Source organism: Olea europaea, chromosome 18, assembly GCF_002742605.1.
Source record: "Olea europaea var. sylvestris chromosome 18, O_europaea_v1, whole genome shotgun sequence".
Taxonomy (NCBI): domain Eukaryota; kingdom Viridiplantae; phylum Streptophyta; class Magnoliopsida; order Lamiales; family Oleaceae; genus Olea; species Olea europaea.
Window position 1 is genome coordinate 17,399,930 of NC_036254.1, and position 21,763 is coordinate 17,421,692.

The 21,763-nt window shown below is 37.2% G+C and overlaps 1 protein-coding gene across 4 annotated transcripts; it reads left to right on the top strand.

The window, feature by feature from the left end:
- The first annotated feature begins 753 nt into the window (after nt 1-753).
- On the top strand, nt 754-21,763 carry LOC111367633 (E3 ubiquitin-protein ligase RKP-like). Of its 4 annotated transcripts, none has more exons than XM_022988614.1 (12): nt 754-1,174; nt 2,019-3,547; nt 12,619-13,449; nt 15,106-15,266; nt 16,912-17,050; nt 17,442-17,525; nt 17,890-18,171; nt 18,463-18,594; nt 18,679-18,878; nt 19,284-19,488; nt 20,482-20,799; nt 21,245-21,763. In XM_022988614.1, exons 2-11 carry the CDS (start codon nt 2,063-2,065, stop codon nt 20,782-20,784), a joined length of 3,822 nt encoding a protein of 1,273 aa, XP_022844382.1. In that variant the 5' UTR covers nt 754-1,174; nt 2,019-2,062; the 3' UTR covers nt 20,785-20,799; nt 21,245-21,763. The 4 variants fall into 4 exon arrangements, with proteins under 4 accessions (XP_022844382.1, XP_022844383.1, XP_022844380.1 ...); XM_022988615.1 differs by lacking the exon at nt 21,245-21,763 and having other exon boundaries at nt 755-1,174; nt 2,019-3,176; nt 3,273-3,547; nt 20,482-21,088; XM_022988612.1 differs by lacking the exon at nt 21,245-21,763 and having other exon boundaries at nt 755-1,174; nt 20,482-21,088.

Below are 21,763 nucleotides of genomic sequence, written 5' to 3' on the forward strand. Positions count from 1 at the left end.
ATATTATAATTAAATATTTAATAAATTTAATTATCACCTTATTTTTGAATGATTTTTAGAAGTTTGTTAGTTTTGAAATGTGATTTTTAAATGAAGAATTTATGTAGTGTTCCCAATTAATAAATATTAATGTTATTATTAATAAATTAATAAATTGTCCATTTATTGACATATTAATAACTTTTAAATAATATCACTTATTTTATACAGCCCAAAGTAATTCTTCAACGTCTTTTCGAAAGGTCTATGTTATACAGTTAATATTGAAAAGTTAAAGAATATTATCCATTTCATCTGTCAAAATATTATTCGTACATTATAATTTTATTTTAAATTTTTCGTGCGTCAGGACACAAGTATTATTCCCCCACTCTCTCTTGGCTCCAAATTCAAGACACGAGCACACCGAATCCAGAAAAATCAGATTCAACACTGTTCCCAATTTTAATATTCTTCTAAACTTGAAAATATCAACGTACCTATTCAGCAGGAAAAATGTTATTTGTACATCGAGGGTAACACTCCAACATACACTCTTCTCACATGAGGAGGGTTCCACGTCCCAATATACGTGCAGCAGAACTCATTTTGATAGACCTATTTTCGAGAAAAAATTGTCGTCAAATGGAGAACTACCACACCCGATCGCGACACGATTGTTCGCACCGAAGGTTTTCTCCCGTTTCCCTGCCTGACATCATCAGCCGTCACCCCTTTCAACTTCCTCCCCATGTTCCAGTTTTTAACAATTAGCCAAACTCGCGCTATGTAATTGTGGAGAAAAGTAAAATTATAGAGATGGTTAGAAAAGTAAATTTGGAATTGGAGAGAAGAGAACTGGAGAGAAGTTGACCAGAGGGACCCGCCTGACCCGTGAAGCTTGTTCATTTTTGGTTCCCTATTCATCTATGATTCCACTTCCCAAGTTCTTGCGAAAATAATAACGTGAAAAATCCGAACTTTGCGTCTGTCGCTCTCTCTCTTAACTAGAAACTTGACTATTTTTTTATCGTGTCCCTTTCTATAAATTAACAACAACAATAATAATGGTGTCTTTGGAGAACACTAGTATTCGTAAGCCGCCATTATAGTTTCAAGGAAGAAATTTTTTGTATTAGGGCAATAGCCTATCACGTTTTGCTCTCCTTTGTATTTATTGACAGCTTATACGCCTGTAAGTGCTTCTCAGCGTCACTTATTAACATCATGGGTATTTATGCGGATAGTATTTTACTTTAAATTATCGTGTCCCTTTCTATAAATTAACAACAACAATAATAATGGTGTCTTCGGAGAACACTAGTATTCGTAAGCCGCCATTATAGTTTCAAGGAAGAAATTTTTTGTATTAGGGCAATAGCCTATCACGTTTTGCTCTCCTTTGTATTTATAGACAGCTTATACGCCTGTAAGTGCTTCTCAGCGTCACTTATTAACATCATGGGTATTTATGCGGATAGTATTTTACTTTAAATTGATTACAATAAATTTTTTTGTTACGATGTAAAATGCTGGGTTATTGGTGTTATGAAGAATTTTGAGTTCGGAGATTGAAATTTGTTTGAATTATTAAACTTTCGTTTGTGTAGTGAATTTGGAAATTGGTTCGTCATGATAGACGAAATGGAGACAGAAAAATTGGAATTAAATAATTTTGTAAAATAAATCTGTAATGCGGAAAAGGTATTCTGAAAATATTGAATTATTCGTACTTTTCTTGCTCGCTTCTGAAGAATGAAGCCTCAATAGGTGAATTAAATGGGTTAATAATTAACATTTGGAATTCTTTCCATTTTCTTGTGCCTCTGACGCGTAGTCAAGAAAAATGAGCTCTAAAGAAGAAATCTTGAAGTGAGATTTTCTTAGTTGCAATTTATAACCTGCATAGGATGACATTTCTGGCCGATTCTTTTGATTTCTAAGGTTAAAAAGGATGATTGCTCGCTAGGGTTTATAATTACTAAATCCTGTATCAGGTTCTTGATTGATTTTCCAAAGCAACTTTGGGGTTTTTGTAGGTGTCTTCTGGTGACTTGGTTAGTATAACTTGCTGTAGTCTGCAATGGGTGAGGAGGGCCTACGGCTTGGTGGGCTTTCTTCTGGTTTGGCCGTGGTTCTGAATGGAGAGGACAAAAGAGAAGGTTCTGGGAACTCCCACCTCGTATCGTATTGTGATGATTTTGGTGATCAGTCTGTGGAGCGAACTCTTGAGCACATATTTAATCTCCCTTGCAAAACTATTAATCTGTTGACATGCCCAGTTGATACTAATGTGGTTCGCTCTATAATAAAGAATGAATTCTATAAGCACCATCCTGAATTGAAAACTGCTGTTCGAAACAGAGATGGGGTATCTACAATTGGCGAGGTTATTGGGCTGGAGGAATCGAGCATATGTGGTGATATTAGAGTTGTCAAATCACCATTGCTCTTGGAAAGCCATGCTCTATTCAGTAGTGCAAGGGCCAATTCATGTGTATGGAAAGGGAAATGGATGTATGAAGTGACACTTGAAACTTGTGATGTACAGCAACTGGGTTGGGCTACCGCTGCATGCCCCTTCTCTGATCATAGGGGTGTTGGTGATGCAGATGATTCTTATGCATATGATGGGAAAAGAGTCAGTAAATGGAACAAGGAAGCTGAGCCTTACGGCGAGCCATGGGTTGTTGGTGATGTGATTGGATGTTGCGTAGACTTGGATTGTGATGAGATATTGTTCTATAGAAATGGCGTGTCTCTTGGAGTGGCATTTGCTGGGATTCGGAAGATGGTGCCTGGATTGGGCTATTATCCTGCCATTTCCCTTTCTCAAGGTGAACGATGTGAGTTAAATTTCGGGGCCCGCCCATTCAAATATCCAGTTAAAGGTTTTCTTCCCATTCAGGCTCCTCCCTTCTCATATTTTCTTGCAACCAATCTATTTAATTGCCTTTTGAGGCTGTTGGAGATGCAGCGCCTCAAGAGGGCAGAGTTTGACACTGTTGAGAAGCTCAGAAGATTGAAGCGTTTCTCATCCTTTGATGAACTGTCTCATCCCGTCTTTCAGGCAATTTGTGGAGAGTTATTCTCTGTTCTGGATGTGGAAACTGGTAGTGCAGATTACATAGGATGGGGCCCCTTTTTGTCATTCATAATGGAAATCTTTAGAATGCGTCCACCGCATGACTATACAAGTATGGATAGAGCACTTGATTCATTTCTTGAATTTGAGCAGTCAAGATTATTATTTGAGCACACCATTGATGCACTTTCATCAATGTGTAAAACAGAGTCTTTGATCCTTACGGAGTGTCCTTATTCTGGTTCATATAGCTATCTTGCTTTAGCATGCTACATTTTGAGGCGAGAAGACTTAATGGCACTCTGGTGGAAGTCTCCAGATTTTGAATTCTTGTTTGAAGGTTTCCTCTCGAGGAAGAGCCCGAACAAACATGATCTTCAATGTTTGATTCCTTCCGTTTGGTGGCCTGGTTCATATGAGGACATGTCCAATGAGAATAGCATGATGCTAACGACAACAGCTCTATCCGAAGCAATTGAAAAGGTTTGCCTTTAACACATTGACTTATTCTCTTGGATCCATTAGTAGAAATACTGCATTATGTTTCTTTGTCATTCGAGCCCTTCTATTAGCTATGCCTTGTGGCTTGTATTCTATGTGGATTTGTGAAAAATTATGCATACAGTATGTCACTAGGATGGAAAACCGAGAGAAGATCAAGAGGATTGCATGGAGAAAGATGAACTTGTAATTTTACAGTCTTAACCGTGTGATTTGAGGTTGATATAGTGAGAAATTAATTTTCCAAGAGAATTCAAGCAAAAAGCATATTGAATGTTGTTTGAGTTCTTTTTTATTTGAACTCTGTGGAGGTAGCAAAACTAGTGTATTAACCATCCATGTTTTCTTGCAGAACTTTCTAATATTTCAATTATGTTTTCAAGTGAGGGATGCTTTGTCTCAACAAAAGCATTTTTGGTTTATAGATACTGTTTTAGAGTTCTTAATTAATATAAATTATCATAATTCAATTGCATTCTCATGTTATGTATGAGCACTTTACCTATTTTTGCGCTGTCAATATATGTTTTACCTGTAGCAAGTATTTGTTAATTTCTTCGCCTAAAAGATTCTGCGGAAATAAACAAACTTGAAGAATTAATTTTCAGCTTTTTTTATGGCTGAAACAAATTGGCAAAAGGTTCCAGGTTAGAAGATCTAAATATAGCAAATAATGGGCCTGGGGTTCTGTTTCTTAGGTTGCAAAATAAAAGAAGACCGGGTGGTTCCTTGGGCGATGAACAGTAGCTTCTAGAAAAATAGGCCTTTTTTTTTGGGCCTGTGTTATGGGAATAGGATAGGCTTTTGAAGTCTCAAATTCATGATGAGAAGGAATCGCGTTGCCAGAATTGAAGAAGCAAGGAACACTTGAAGAAGAAAGAACGAACATATAGAACAAATGGGAAGAGAGCAAGCAAGAACCTCACACAACCATAATGTAATTCTCATAATATTACCCTACCAAATTAAAGAGATTAAAGTGAGTATATGTATACCTAATAGACATCTCCTACTAAAAGGACTAGGATTCTAAATTCTATTTAAACATTTAGAATCTTTGACATTTGTTGTGAACAACTGAAGAGTTGAATAAACTGAAATCTTATTTCTCTTGGCTAAAAAGCCATGTATAAATACACAATTAGATCTCTACAAATAAGGAAATAACTAATTTACATCCTATCTAAATATACAACCAATCGATCATACTAATTTACCTCCTATCTAAATATACAATCAATCAATCATAATCAAATCAGATTTAATTATGACTGAAATAAGGAAATAATTGCTAAAATAATTTCTAATACAGCTCCTATTTCCATAGTCCCCTTCAAGCTGGGCTGAAGATATTTTTCATCCCAAGCTTGGAACTAAGGTCTTCGAATCCTTTTCGAGGTAGGGCCTTAGTGAGTATGTCTGCAACTTGGGAGTTGGTTGGTGTGTAGATAAGTTTAATGACATTGTCTTCAATCTTCTCTTTAGCGAAGTGATGATCAATCTCCACGTGTTTAGTTTTGGTATGAAGAATCGGGTTATTAAATATGTTGATGGCTGATTGATTGTCACAAAAAAGCTTCATAGGTTCCTTGAATGCTACTTTGAGTTCTTCAAGAAGTCTTCTAATCCACATTTCTTCACATATGCCTTGAGCCATAGCTCAAACCTCAGATTCAGCGTTGCTTCTTGATACCACTGCTTGTTTCTTGCTCCTCCAGGTGACTAGATTTCTCCACACATAGGTACAATAACCAGATGTAGATCTTCGGTCTGTAACTGAACCTGCCCAATTAGCATCACTGTAAATTTGCACCTCTCGGTTGGAGCCTTTGTTGAAGAATAACCCTTTACCAGGGTTAACTTCAAGTATCTCAGGATCCGATTGACCGCCTCCATGTGTTCTTCTCTTGTGTCATTCATGAATTGACTCACAACACTAACTGAAAAACTAATGTTTGGGCGAGCATGTCAGAGGTAGATGAGTCTACCTACTAGCCTCTGATATCTTCCCTTATCCATTGGAACATCCATCTCTGCCATTATGAGCCTTTTAGTAGTCTCCATAGGAGTGTCCACTGGTTTGCATCCTAGCATTCCACACTTGTTGAGTAAATCTAAGATATACTTTCTTTGTGAAACAAAGATTCCTGTACTTGATGTTGCCACTTCCATTATGGGGAAATACTTGAAATTTCCTAGATCTTTAATCTCAAATTGGTTAGCAAGAGTCTTCTTTACCTCAACCATCTCATCTGCGAAGTCACCTGTGACTATTATATCATCCACGTACACTATTAGGACCGACATTTTACCTTCTAGTGATCTTTTCACGAATAAGGTATGATCAGCTTGGCACTGAGAATAGCCATGAGGTTTTACTACCTTTGTAAATCTGTCGAATTATGCCCTCGGTGATTGTTTAAGTCCATAGAGTGATCTTTTTAGTTTGCAGACTTCGTTTTGTGTAGCTTGATTTTCAAAACCTGGGGGAATTTTCATATAAACTTCTTCTGCCAGGTCTCCGTTTAGGAATGCATTCTTCACATCTAACTGAAATAAGGGCCAGTCTAGGTTAGCAGCTAGAGATAGTAGAATTCTTATAGTGTTGAGTTTGCTTACAAGAGCAAATGTCTCTTGGTAATCAATACCGTAAGACTAAGTAAATTCTTTTGCCACGGGCTAAGCTTTGTATTTGTCAGTACTCCCATCCTCTTTGTATTTCACAGTGAAAATCCATTTGCATCCCACTGGATTCTTCTGTGGAGGCAGATCAGTGACTTCCCATGTTTGATTCTTTTCCAGTGCTTGAATTTCATCAAAAACAACTGCCTTCCACAATGGATCTTTGAGAGCTTTTTGGATGCTAGTAGGACCTGGATAGCATCCAAACTAGTAACAAAAGCACGGAATTTCTGTGAAAGACCCGAGTAAGACATATAGTTATGAAGTGGGTATTGAGTGCATGATCTTACTCCTTTCCTTAGTGCAATTGGCCAACTCAAATCATCCTGACAAGGTTCACTAGAAATTTCAGAATCAGTGTTACCTTCATTCCTTGGATTCGGATTGGACTCTTAGTTGTGTTCAGGTAGTGTTTTGAGGTTCTCCCCAATGTTGATGTTGAGCCCTTTCTCTCCTAGAGTAGACATGTAGCTCTTTGTTTGTAGGTAAATTTGACGACTGAGGATTAGGTGAGGATATAGGAGGAGTGGGATTGACACTTTGGACTTCGGCTTCGGGTGCGTTATTGTCAAAACTAGGGATCGAGTGAATTGGTGAGGACTCAATATCCCAAGACAAACATTCCTTCTCATATCCACTCTCCCCCTGAATGGTGGTATTGGGATAATAAGGTTGATTCTCGAAGAATGAAACATCGATGGAGTGATAGTATCGTTTAGTGATAGGAGAATAACACTTGTATCCCTTTTGATGTGGAGAATATCCCAAAAAGATGCATTTGATAGCCCAAGGATCAAGTTTCCCACAATTGTGGTGGTGAACATGAACAAATGAGGTGCAACCGAACACTTTGAGGGGTATTGTGGACAAAATTCGAGAGGAAGGAAAATATTTTAGGAGAATTTGGAATGAAGTTCAAAATTTGAGAACACGAGATGGCATCCGATTTATCAAGAATGTGGTAGTGAGAATGGCATCCCCCAGAAGTGTTTTGGAACATTGGTTGAAAACATTAGGGATCGTGCAACTTCAAGGAGGTGTCTATTTTTTTTGCTCGGCAATACCATTTTGCTGTGGAGCATCGACATATGAACTTTGATGAATAATCCCTTGACTCAATAGGCATTCTCCCAAAACATGTTTGAAATACTCCTTAGCATTGTCAGTCTGAGAATTTGGATTTTTGTTTGAAATTGGTTTTGAATCATGATATTAAAGTTCTTAAAAATTAAGCTAACTTCTGATTTTTCTTTTAGGAGAAATACCCAAGTCAATCGGGTATGATCATTAATAAAAGATACAAACCATCGAAATCTAGAAATGTGTTTGACACGAGACGGTCCCATACATCACCATGAAACATTGCAAATGGAGAGAGGGTTTATATGATTGTCTTGGAAAAGAACTNGTTTGACACGAGACGGTCCCATACATCACCATGAAACATTGCAAATGGAGAGAGGGTTTATATGATTGTCTTGGAAAAGAACTTCGAGTGTGCTTTGAGAATTGACAAATTTCACATTGGAATAAACTTGGACTTTTATTCTTAAACAATAATGGGAATAACTTTTCAAGATGCATAAAATTGGGATGACCTAATCGGAAATGCCAAAGTACGGCTTCATTATTTAGACTGGGAATGGAAACATTGAACAATGAACTCTGAAAACCTAGACTACCTACTTCTAGAGCTAGTCCACTTGGAGAGTCGTTGTTGCTTGTGATCAGATACAACCCCGAAAATTCCCTAGCACTGCCAATCGTCCTCCCCACTTCCATATCCTGAAATTCACACATTGTTGAAAAATTTAGTAACACACTTATAATCACGTGTAACTTTACTGACAGATAATACCGAGTGTGCTTTGAGAATTGACAAATTTCACATTGGAATAAACTTGGACTTTTATTCTTAAACAATAATGGGAATAACTTTTCAAGATGTATAAAATTGGGATGACCTAATCGGAAATGCCAAAGTACGGCTTCATTATTTAGACTGGGAATGGAAACATTGAACAATGAACTCTGAAAACCTAGACTACCTACTTCTAGAGCTAGTCCACTTGGAGAGTCGTCGTTGCTTGTGATCAGATACAACCCCGAAAATTCCCTAGCACTGCCAATCGTCCTCCGCACTTCCATATCCTGAAATTCACACATTGTTGAAAAATTTAGTAACACACTTATAATCACGTGTAACTTTACTGACAGATAATAAATTGCAATCTAATGTTGGAACAAATAAAACAGATTGAAGTATTAAATCTTTGGATAACTTCATTGTTACAATTCCGACCACTTGTGAATGTGTTCCATCAGCAATTCGGACTTGCCATTCCTCTTTGCATGGATTGAGATCAATAAATAGGTGTGGATTGCTAGTCATATGGTCAGAGGCCCCGGAGTCAACTATCCACACATTTGGATTCTTCCGTTCAGTATTTAGGGCGTGAGTGAGTGTACCTTTGTGGGCCACAGATCCTGTGGCTATTAGGGATGAATGCAGGTTGTTTTGCTACTGTCCAAAGAGCTGTTGAAGCAATTCCAGTTGCTCCTTCTTGAAGAGGGAGGCTCCGGTTGTATCTGGTTTTCCGTTGGAGATGGCTGAGTTTCCCTTGCTTTCCCTGCGATTTCCTGTCCTTGCATCATCAGGCCTGCCACGTAAGTCCCAGCACTTGTCTTTTGTGTAGCCGATTTTGTGGTAGTGGTCACATTTAGGTCTCTCATTTTTGTATTTTCGTTGCCGAAGGAAGGCTGTCTACCTTGAGTAATGAAGCTGGAGTTTCAGAGTTGTGGAGTGCATTTTGTTTCCCCATCATGACATTTTTCCGGCTCTCTTCACGTATTACTTCAGCGAACGCTTCTCGGAGACATGGCATTGGTTTCGTGGAAAGGATTCTTCCACGTACATCATCTAAGTTTTTGTTGAGTCCTATTAAAAACTTGTATAAATGTTTCTGCTCAACAAGTTTCTTGTGGTAGATGCATCATCCGGACACTTCCACTTGTGTTCTTCAAACAGATCTAGTTACTGCCAATGGTGGTTGAGGATGTTGAAATATTGGGTAACAGTGAGGTCTTCTCGTCGCTGATCATGGAGGAGACACTTAATGTCGAATAACTCCGAAGTGTTTTCCACATGTGAGTACGCCTCCTTCGTTGCTTCCCAAATTTTTGCAGCCTTTCGTACAGGAGAAAGTTTTCTCCTATTTCATTGGTCATGGAGTTAAGAAGCCATGACATGACTTGATTATTTTCGGTCTTCCATGCTCAGTAAATGGGCTCTTTCTTCTTTGGCTGGGCTGTTTCTCCGATGAGATACTCATCTCTTCCTTTGCCAGATATAAATATTAGAACAGATTGAGACCATTGTAAATAATTCTGGCCATTTAATTTGTGGCTGGTGATGGAGAATGACGACCCATCGTTGGCTTCTGGAAGGCTGACAGAACTCGGGATGATTTCTGAAGATGAGGTCTTCTCGGCGGCCATGACAGTTTTTATTTTTATTTTTATTTATTTATTTATTTTTTTTTAGGGTTGGCTTTGATATCATGAAAATTTGAATAAACTGAAATCTTATTTCTCTTGGCTAAAAAGCCATGTATATGTACACAAGTAGATCTCTACGAATAAGGAAATAACTAATTTACATCCTATCTAAATATACAACCAATCAATCATACTAATTTACCTCCTATTTAAATATACAATCAATCAATCATAACCGAATCAGATTTAATTATGACTAAAATAAGGAAACAATTGCTAATACAGCTCCTGTTTCCCCAACAACATAGGCTATTCCTTGATCACATTGGAACGAGACCATGGACTATATGTATTTATCAATGTGAGCAAATTTTTAGAATACGTTCTTGTGTGGTCCAAGGAAATCAAATGTCGACTTCCGCAAGTTAAAATAACCACATCCAAAAATGTAAAAAATTCTAAGAATAAAATCACCAACATTTTTCTAAAATAAGACATTTTTTATCCTGATAGTGCCAAAGTTTGTTTACGTGTAGCTAATAGGAAAAATTCTGAACCTGCCTTGCTTTTTGTGCAAATTTGTATCATTTCATTTAAGAAAACATGTGCCAGCCTCCCAGGTTTGATGTTCCGGAGAATAATAGAGATTTGAGAGTTTAGATCTCATTTGCCTTCTTGAAATTCAATAGTGAAACTGGAAAAGAAACTGATGGATATTGTTATGGGAATTTAATTGCCGACATTCCAAAACATGAACTTACTTCAGGTATAATCATAGAAAATAGATTATAACTTAATTTCTTTCTGTAATTATTAGTTTTAAGTTAGAATTATCCTTTTGTTTTTGGCAACTTTTCATTTTTGTTAGAAATTTTATATATTAATAAGACTATTATTTTCTGAATAACATAGAATGATGATTAAGTAAGTCAGTATGTTGAAATTTCTTCCCAAGTTTCTCTTCAAAATTATGCAATTCTTCTTCATTTTTATTTCCTCTCTCTTCTGCTTTCTATCCCTTTCTTTTTTCTATTCTTAATTAATTATTCTCTCAGTGAAACTTCTAAATGGTCTGAAGTAACAAAATAGTTATTAGACTGTCTTGAGAATCAAGGATGTCTACAAACTTCTCGAGATTATTAATTTCAGTCCTTTTTTCCTCCCGTGATGCCTTAGTAGACCAAAATACTCTGACAATAAAAACATAGGGACTTCTTAGTAAAAAATTCCATCATTTATCCAAGATAAGATAAGACACAATTTATCCTGAAAATGAAAATCTTGTTCAAATCTACTTAATCTTGAAATTCAAAAATTTGCCTTCTTTTTTGTGCATATGCCCTGCATCATATCAGTCAATCATGTACAGAAACATGCACTTACACTTACAGTACAGTACCTGATTTGGTTGGCTTTCCTGACTTTGTGAAATGTTAATCTGTGCCTCGAGCCTTTCGTTTATTATCTAGAATCACAATACAGAAGCTGCCTGTTATTGATATTAACTATTAAGTTATATTTGCATTCTGTCATGTTGTTTACTACATAGGTTTTGTTTGGTGGAATTATTTTTGGGTCGTATGCTTATGTTATTGCAACAGAAGATTGATAATAGTAAGAGCTGTCAATGAAATGATGATGTTAAAGGAATTTTTAAATATATAACTTTTTTCTTTTCAGGTTAAATAAATAGTTGCATGGTACTTCTACTTTCTTCTGTTACATGCACAAATAAAAGAGGCCACCTTATCATTTCCCTTCTAGATATCTGAGAAAACTCAACTACCTCCCTTCCATAAAAGGAAAGGAAATTAAAAAGGTCTTGGAAAACTGTGTTGCAACTTGATCTCGCTCAAGCTCCCGCTTGATTTAATTTACAATATGGACGTGAATGCTTTCGGCGATTGAACACTTCTGATTGAATAGAGTGGAAATTTTGACACGTTTTATTGGTCAAATCTTGTCCATTCTGATGTCAAATTCTGATGTCAAAACTTTCCGATGAAATGCTGACTTCATTATTAGCAAATGGTAACTGCAAAAACAGAAAAACACTAGAGACTTGGACATGCTGAGATTTAATTAATGGTTTTCAAGCTTGAGCTCTTCAAATCAAGAATAGTGTATCAAACCGAGTTTTGACATTGCTTTTGACTCATGTTTAATGACTTCAGATATCTTTTATTACGTCTTTTCAAACTTGCAAAGTAAGTCTAACTGATTTGGATTTATTTTTATTTTTTTTGGTTGAGGTGGTTGTTCAAAATGGAAACTGAAAACATTTTTGAGGAAGAGCATCTACAAGAAGAAACTCTCTCCTTTTTGTACATGTGCATGATAGCACATGATTAGTGCTCTTTCCTCTACGGAGCCGCAATTCTCCATGGATCTTGCTTTTGTGGATCCCCAATACCTGGGTGTAAACTAAATGGCTAAATCTGTAATTTGTATCTGCTGGATGCTGCATGGTCACATTTGATACAGAAACCCAAAGAAAAATAGATCTGTGATTAATTTCTGATTGCTGGATATGAGAAATTATAAAGAAATCCTATGAGTGATGCAAAGCAAAGTAGCTGTATTGATTATACATGTATGTAGATGAAGATTACAAAATTTAAGTCAAACACATGGTTCAAGTTTGTTCAATATTTTTGTTTTGCCCGTTGCTTTTTCCTCTTTACATTCCTATTGATAGTGTCTTCCATTCTGACTTTGAAATTTTTCATTGCCCCATTTCGGTTCTCCCGCCTATTCTTGCGACGTTCATCATGAAGATATTTCTTGTGAATCATCCGATATTAGGTTGAAGCTTCTTTCATCTTTCTGGTTGTGAACATACAATTTTGACATAGTTTATGACCCTTTTTCAGATAGAAGAGAAGCAAAGGGACCTCTGTCGCTTAGTCATGCAATTTGTACCGCCTGTCACACCTCCTCAGTTGCCCGGTTCAGTGTTTAGGACATTTTTACAGAGTGTTTTACTGAAGAGCAGGGGTGCAGACCGTAATATGCCACCTCCGGGAGTTTCAAACAACTCTGTCCTTGTTTCTTTGTTTACTATTATTCTCCATTTCTTGTCTGAAGGTTTTGCTGTTGGGGACATCTATGACTGGATCAAGGGATTTGGAATTAATTCTGGAGCTGATGTTGGTTTCCTTCACAGGGGAGGTCAACAAAGCTTCCGCGCTGGCTTGTTTCTGAAGAATGATCCTCATCGAGTTGACATTTCCAGGCTTGGGGGATCTTATAATCATCTGATGAAATTTCATCCTGTAGATGATCAAGCGGAGGAAGAAATTGTAAGATGGGAAGAAGGGTGCATGGATGATGAAGAAAGCAGAGTAACACATTTCAGTGGGCAGAAACCATGTTGCTGTTCTAATTATGATGCTGATTTTTCAAAAATTTCTAAGAATTCCATAAGATATTCGACAAAAGGTTCTCGAGGAAGTTGCAGCTCTATCCCAGAGAGATCTACTCATGTTACGGCTGAATGTAGTACTGGGAATCTGAATGACGAGATAGCCGATAAACCCAGTACAAGCAACCGATCTGATTCTGAGTTTGGTTTTCGGCCTATGCAGCAGATGAGGATATTACCCAGGGAGAACAATTTTTCTTCAGCTACCCTGAAAGAGGAGGAACTTTTAGATGCTATGCTTTTGCTGTATCATTTGGGTCTTGCACCTAACTTTAAGCAGGTTCGTAAACTTTTACTCTCCATCTTCATTCTGGCTCACAAAATGGTCACGATATGACTGTCTGCAGTTTTGGACACTTAGATTTTCTGAAATTCTCCAAGTGAAGTGGACAGAGAATTGAATGAACCATTTAAATAGAATAAAATAGGCCTATCAACAGTTTGTGTTAAAAAAGTTGAGCTGAACACGTGCCTTGTACTCTGCTGATGAACATGTTACCTGGAAAGAAAGTTTGTGAATGTGATAGGCCTCCGGTGATTTTCACGTATGCAGGAAGGAATAAGCCAAATCAGTTAATGAGCCAAGTTAGCTAAGTATCAGAAAATATATATTCATTTTGTTAATCTGTTAGTAGTTTGTTGGGGAAGGGGTAGGGAGTCTGTAGGAATTGTCAATACATGGTGGTGTGGGTGGGGGGGGGGGGCTAGAATTTTTTTTCTTGGAAGTGAGTGGTTGAATTTTTTTCGATTTGTGTTCTGCCAGTTCGTGTGCAGTGGCTCTGGTGGTGGTAGTGGTGCCCCTGACAGTAGCTGTGTACGATGGTGTTGTTGTTGGCGGTGGTTGTTGGCAGTGATGATTTTGGGTGGAAACGGTGGTGAGATTGTGCATAAGTATTGTTATTGTATTTGGTGGTGGCGGTTGTTGTGGTTTTTTACGGCGGGGGGGGGGGGGGGGGGGGTTGGTGGTGGGAAGAGGGGGGGGGGGGGGGGGGGGGGGGGGGGGGGGGGTAGAAATTTTCTTCATGGAAGTATCAAGGGTCTACTAGGAGAGTCCATTGCCTCTCGAATGCTCTTGGGATATCCTGTGTCTTTTTTTCTATATTCAACTTAGTGAAATCACAGTTTAATTTCCAATTCTTTTCTTTTCCTGCTTGAACAATATGATCCCCCAGTTCAGGTCTCTATCAGAATGCAAAATTGTTGATATGATATAATTTTTATTCATCAGATAAACTCAAGATTCCATAATTTATTTCCTACAAGTTGTTGCATTGTCAATGTGAGAACTGAGAGATGCAATAATACAGAAATCTCCACTAGTGTTTCTGGATGTTTTCAGTTGCCCAAAGTTCTTAAAAGACCTGTTGTCACAATCCTGAGCTGTATGTTTTCATTCTAGATCTGGAAATGCAAATTCGAGTGTTAAATAACATGAATGCACATGCTAAACCTTTTCCCCCCATATTTTTATTTTTATTTTTGTGGTTTCCCTTTTACTCCTTCTCTTCCCTAGGAACAGTGGTGGTGGGGTGGGATTGATCTGTCTGGCAGAGGCACTTTCCCAGTTTTTAAGGGTACAGTGTACTACAACAATAAGAGGAAATACTTGTAGCATGCAGAAATCAGGTCTTGGGTTTTCAATTTGTGGGGAAGCCACATTTGCCTCCTTGTGTGATCCCGTACTCATTATTTCTATATAAAATTCTTGTGGAGGAATTTTGCTTCTTTATGAAAAAATAAGTGGCTGCTGTTGTGTATTATTTTTTCTATTGGTGTTTTGGTAGGAAATTTGTATTCATGCTTGTGCAGAAATTATTTTACCTCTGCCCTAAGCTTTGCATTTTTTAACAGCTGATCGTTTTTTCTTTTGTAAAATGATCATTACTTGTTACTGGCAGTCTTGAGCTAAAATTATCTGAAAAAATTTTAATTGCAGGCATCGTCTTTCATGTCTCGTCAGTCTCAGTTAATTTCTCTGCTGGATGAAACTGATAAACAAATCAGAGATAGGGTTCATGGGGATCAAGTGAAGCGCTTGAAGGAGGCTCGTGGGTTTTATCGAGAAGAAATGATGGATTGTGTCAGACATTGTGCTTGGTACGGTGATCAGATTGGATAGATTCTATTGTACTGTTAATCAGTTTAGATGCATGCCTTCTATGCCCTTAATTTCAGTTTCTACATTGAATTTTTTCTTTTCTTTTCTTCTTTTGCCGACTGTTATCCATCCTCACTTTGGCTGCCTTTAAGCTTCGAGACTGAATATTTGTATGCTAATTATTCATTTGGGGCTAAATGCATAATGGTAAAAGCACCATTTTAGAATATGGAATGGAAGCTATCTGAAAAATATGAAAGTACAAAATATGATGCCAAGATGTTCTGTAAATATTAGAAACAAACAGAAATTACACCAGATTCTGCCAGTTCTTTAAAGAATATGAAATTTTAAACTGGACATTGTTGAACTCATTATTAGTAATTACACCATTTGTTTCCATTTCCTTTTTAACTTTGAAATACAAAGCTGGTGTTCTCTGGATTATCAGGAAATAAATCTTATATGCGTATGTTTTTGGGTGTTTATGGGATCACAAGAGCCTTGTAACTCTTCCTTGCTCTTTGCTATAAATAGCGCTGTATGGCACTTTGGTTCTTCTGTCTTGGAGCTTGTTTTCAGCTTATTGTCTACATTGAGCCAGCAACTTGCGGTACACTTCCGGGTGCCTTTCCAATCCTTTCTCTTCTAGCTGCCTAGCATAGTTACTAGCTCTAACTGGCAGCTTTTTAGTGCATATGATCTAGAAGGGAACGTTGACAAAGAGAAAAGAGAGGAGAGTAACAGAAGATTTGGGAGAACCCAGGGAAACAATTTAGTAATTCTGAATCTCATAATCAATGTTTGAATTATTCAACAATATAATACTTCTATAGTTCTATTTATATGAAAATTTGTACGAGAATTTGAACTTACTAAAAACAAATGAAAATTTCACCTTAGATCAGTAAGAGCATGTTTGGCTTAGCTGAAATGCTACAATAGTAGCCAAAAACCTTTTTTTTTTTTGGGCAATAAGGGTCTTGCTGCCATGGGAAGAAAAATCTTTTAAAGGCCGTAAAAAAAAAAAACAAAAAAAATAAGAAGGAAAAAAAATCTTCTTTTGTAAAAAGCTACAATGCCAATCATTCTCTAATTATTGCAAGAAAACAAGCGTTGTAATATCCTCATCTTTCATTCCGTGTTCCTTCTATTTTAGTTGCCCAAGACCTTTTTGGAATTTCCTGCTAAAAAATGGTATCTAGCAGAAAGTACTTCTAATGGTGTTTCCTTTGTGATGCAATCAACATGCATGATGGATGGGGCTTCTAGAAAAATTATGCATGTCGCATCTACTGCATGGAGGAGGCAGCATATCGAAGTACTCTGTAATGCTTCGTTAGGTTGCTCTTAAATCTTCCAAATGGAACAATGTTCTGATTAAGTACTGATTTAGCTGTTCCTATATGATTGGGATGCATCAATGGAGTGCTCCAGGGGCAAATATGGGATACATCAATAGAAAGCTCCAGGGGCAAATAATTATTCTTGATGTTAAATTTTTATGATCTTGATCCCAATTAATGTTATTTAATTTAGGCATTTGTTAAGTGCTTTTCTAGAGCTAGTCATCAAGCATAAATTTTAGGAACCGTCTACCTTTTCACCCTGTACTCATTTTATAATCCTTGTCTTATTTGTCAGGTGTCGCATTTCTCTTTTCTCTCATTGGAAGCAGAGGGGAATGTATGCAGCATGCATGTGGATAGTTCAGTTGCTTCTTGTTCTTAGCAAAGTCGATTCTATCTTCATCTATGTTCCTGAATATTATTTGGAAACCGTGGTATTGTAAATATCTCATGTCTAATGGCATAGTGATATCTTTCTGTTGCTTGGATTTATTCAGTCTCTTTTTTCTTATTTCTTGATAGTTTTTCACCATATCTTGCAAGAAGAGTTACAAATAGACCTTTTATTTTTGTTTTTTGTCTTTGGAGAGTTGTCAAGGCGTTCATACAGTCAATGGCTGATACCAGATAATGATTTTGTGGCATGTCGAGCCAAGCTCCCCCCCCGGGGAAAAAGATTTAAGCCGTCAATATAATCATATAATTGAACTATACAATACCTCAATCCATTGTTTCAACTTATGGAATTTACAATTGCATGCTTTTGCTGAACTTATTAGTTTTCTTCCCAATATTTACCTAATTTCTTTCCTTCACTTCTGACAGGTTGACTGCTTTCATGTTCTTCGTAAGAGTGACCCTCCATTTGTCCCTGCTGCAATGCTCATTAAGCAAGGACTTGCATCATTTGTACGTTTATGAACTTCTGTTTCTCCTGTATGTTATTGTTATATAAGTTGAAGGGACTTCTTCCTTTGGAAACAGATGAAAAACAAAAGATAAGATTCTGGAGTTGAGCTGTGTTAACAGTTTATCTGCTTACCGGTTTGCTGAACTTGCAAACTGGGAACTAATAACTACTAATTATAAAGTGTAACCAAATGCATGTTCGAAAGTCTTTTTATACAAGACGCTGAAATGTTTCTGTTATAACATTATTTTTCTACACTTATATTTAGCCCTATAGTTCAAGTCTTTGGCCCAGACTCTACTCTCCATTCAAGGATCCACTTTTAGCTACTTTGATGATTTTTGTTAATGTTTTCTTTATCAGGTTACTTTTGTCGTTACCCACTTCAATGATCCGAGGATATCCAGTGCTGAACTGAGGGATCTTCTTCTCCAGTCAATTTCTGTCTTGGTACAGTACAAGGAATTTTTAGCTGCTTTTGAGTGCAATGAAGCTGCAACAGAAAGGATGCCAAAAGCTTTATTGGCAGCATTTGATAATAGATCATGGATCCCTGTGACCAACATACTTCAGAGATTATGCAAGGGTTCTGGCTTTGGTTTTGCAAAGCGTGGAGAGTCATCCTCCTCGTCAGTCATATTTCAGGTTATGACATTTTTTTAGTTGCTGCAACACTTCATCATATTCTTTTGGATCTTTCTATATGTACATTAAGTTTTACATAATTTATTGCATAATGTGACATGACACTCTACCATTTGTCAATTTAAAACATAGTCAATTTTTTCATCTAATCTTTTTCCTCCACATCATTTTATGTAATTCCTTGTGTACCATTTTTATGTACAAGTAGCATAATCGTATTCTTTTTTGCTTCTGGAATTAGATTTCACTTGTATTAAATTTGTTTCTGGTGCCGTGTTCCTATTTTAAAAGAAATTGTTGCGGGAAGCTTGCGTCAGCGATGAAGAATTATTCTCATCTTTTCTCAATCGCTTATTTAACACACTCAGTTGGGCGATGACTGAGTTTTCTGTTTCAATTCGTGAAATGCAAGAAACTTACAAGGTAATTTCATATGGTTTTGTAGGATTTATCTTGCTTTCTTTTCTTTCCACGTCATGCAAATTTTAAATGACTGCATTATTTCAGGTGATGGACTTCCAGCAGAGGAAATGTAGTGTTATATTTGACCTCTCCTGCAATCTTGCAAGGGTATTAGAGTTTTGTACTCGTGAGATATCTCAAGCTTTTCTGTTAGGAATGGATACAAACTTGCGGAGGCTGACCGAATTGATTGTCTTTATACTAAACCATTTAATCTCTGCAGCTGATCCAGAGTTATTTGACCTGTAAGTTACTGTATGATGTATAATGCATTTTGCTTCTCTCTAGCATGAAGATCCCAGTTGCTACATTTATATCTGTTTTTGTTTTTTATGCCCATTGGACAAGCAACAGATTATTTGATCTTTAGTTAAGGATACCTGTCACTATAAAATGGCATTAGTTTACATAAAATGAAGGGTTTAGAAACTAAACTTTCGGCTACTGGACTTCCGCTATATCATACACATATAGTCCTTTCATTGCTATTGAGCTTCCATTGTCTTTTTTTTGGGTGTTCTCAACGTGTTGTAGACATGTTTACTGTTATACATGTATTTATTTAGGCTCCAGTTTTAAAATTGTAAAATATATTTGCTGCAGAGTTCCATTTTTACTCCTGCCCTTATCGAATTGCATCTTTGTTGCAGAACACTTAGACGTCCTGGTCAATTTACTGAGAAAGTCAACAGATGCATGATTTTAGCACCTCTGGCTGGCATTGTACTGAATTTGTTGGATGCTAGTAGGGAGAGAGACTGCGGAAAGCAGAACGATATTGTTGCAATATTTGTTAGTATGGACTGTGCTGATACCATTCTCTGTGGATTTCAGTATCTCCTCGAGTATGATTGGGTTCGTATTAATTCCCTAATGATTTTTGGTTTTATCCAGCTTTTAGACATATTAACAGCGCAGTCATTTTCATTCCTATTTACCCTTACCCACCATTCAGAACTAGGAACCCAGGAAAGAAAATATGAGAATGCTTGGGTAATCATTGTGTCCTTTGTCGTCATCTAAGATTGGAGAGAAATGAAAACTAGGTAAATGATGGGAAGGATTTATCCGCGTCTTGTTTGCTTTCATGTTTATTACCTGCCACTTAACATAGTTTTTAAAAATTTATGAAAGCTTTAGTTTTAATTTTCATTTCTTTTCTTTTTGTCCATATGCACAATCCAAAAGGGTCCAGACAGTTGCATTAGGTTCTCTATGCAATTGTTATCTTTATTTTGTTTTTGGCACTCCTAGGATCACTGCTTGAGGTTTAAAATTTCCCAATGCTGGATTCTGAGGACAAGCCATTTGTTGTCTTGGCTGTGTAAAGAAAAAACTGGGTCTAGAACATCTTCACTTCAAGTATATTGTTGCGTAGATTTTTTCCGTTCATTACTGAGACAGCGCTTGATTAGTTTTCATTAGTTTTTAATTTTATTAACTTTTTACATTATATTCAGATATCCATGCCTGATTGGTGAAGTAAGTTTGAACTTTGCATACCTTGCTTGTCAGTGTCAGAGCACTGGGTCACACCATTGAAGTGTCTGCTTAAGGGCACATAGTTGCCAGTTAACGTAACATCATATTCTGCAGCATGACCAATTCTATAAGCACATTTTTAAATTAGAACAGCAGAGGTCTAAGCAGTAACCACAGTGATGTCAACCAAAACACACTTGTTTGGCAGGTTTTGGTTGAGATGTCTACTTGTTTTCCTCCTAAAAATAAAAAAATAAAAATGTCTTACTGTTGAACATTCTGAATGATGACTTGTCTGTTGTCTTTAACTTCTGTACGTGGGACTTGCCAATTTATTACTCGTAATCTTCTTCGTCAATTTGCCAGGCGGGCTCATTCAGAGGGGACGATCATCTTGGAAAATTAGCACGACTAGAAAAGTTTTCAAGCCAGTTGATCTGTCAGGCAGAATTGCAAAAAGTTCAGACGAGAATTTGTCAGGGAGAATCAGATGCTGATGATGGCATGTGTTGCATATGTTATGCTTGTGAAGCGAATGCTGAATTTGTACCGTGTTCCCATGTTTCTTGCTATGGTTGTATATCGAGGCACCTCCTCAATTGCCAAAGATGCTTCTTTTGCAATGCAACAGTTGTAGAAGTTGTTAGGAAGGATGCAAACGCTCCCTGAAGTCTCTCACTGCAGGTAAGTTTTTGTTAGCTGGTCTGAAATTGGCAAGTTTTTTGGAAATAGAACTAGTAGTGATTGTTAAGAGAGAGAGAGGCGGAAAAAAGAAAAGGGAAAGGAAAAATGTTGTTAGTTATTTAAATTTTTGGATAGTTGATACTAGTGTAGATACTAAATATTCTGGTGTACGTGACGTAGAAACTTTTGGGTTAGTTCATATCGGAGGTATGAATTTTGTAGCCAAAGCTGAGGGTATTATTTTGTAACTATTCGAGGTGCAAATGGAAATAAAATCGTTTCGACACCACACCCTTTCTCTTGTCTGAGTTGTGTGTAAATCTTTACAAAGCGTCTCTTTCCACGTTGGCGTACATCTCTCAAAAGATAGGTTATCGATTTCTGTAAAAGAAGTTTCCATTATAAATTTGGTTTTCATGATGAAATTAGTTTTGAACATGTACAGTAATCTGGTGTGCATGGACGGCCACGTGAGACTAAGAACACCATGTATGAGTGTGAGTATGAGGCCACCTCATTATGACCCACGAACCGGATCACTTTAGGGAGGTTCGCGTTGCTTGGGAGGTTGGCGTAAAGATGAAACCGAGTGTAAAGAGGGCCAATGTGGGAGGTTCACATAAAGATGGAGGCTAGACGAAGGGTTGGTTCAAAATCTAGCCACCTTACCAATCAAGCGAACGATGAATCCCTGCCTCGAGGAGACACCCCACTCTTGTTGACTATGAAAACAGCAAGGGGGGTCTAAGCCATTATACTTCGCCGAAGACCTTTCTCTATTTGGAAAGCCATGTGTCAAGTTCAATGTTCTAAGAAGTATAAAATGTGATCAAGTTACAGTGTCAAGTTTCAAGTTTTACGAACTAAACGAATGTCTACATGTGAAAAAGTGAGGTGATTAGGTGGTAAGGCCAACATTCGCACTTTAGAACATTTTTGCTAGAGTCCCCTATATTTTTCTTTT

Coding starts and splice junctions, on each gene's coding strand:
- LOC111367633 (XM_022988614.1), top strand. CDS start 2,063: ATGGGTGAGGAGGGCCTACGGCTTGGTGGGCTTTCTTCTGGTTTGGCC. Junction 3,548..12,618: donor TATCCGAAGCAATTGAAAAG/GTTTGCCTTTAA, acceptor ACCCTTTTTCAG/ATAGAAGAGAAGCAAAGGGA. Junction 17,526..17,889: donor AGCAAGGACTTGCATCATTT/GTACGTTTATGA, acceptor TTTCTTTATCAG/GTTACTTTTGTCGTTACCCA.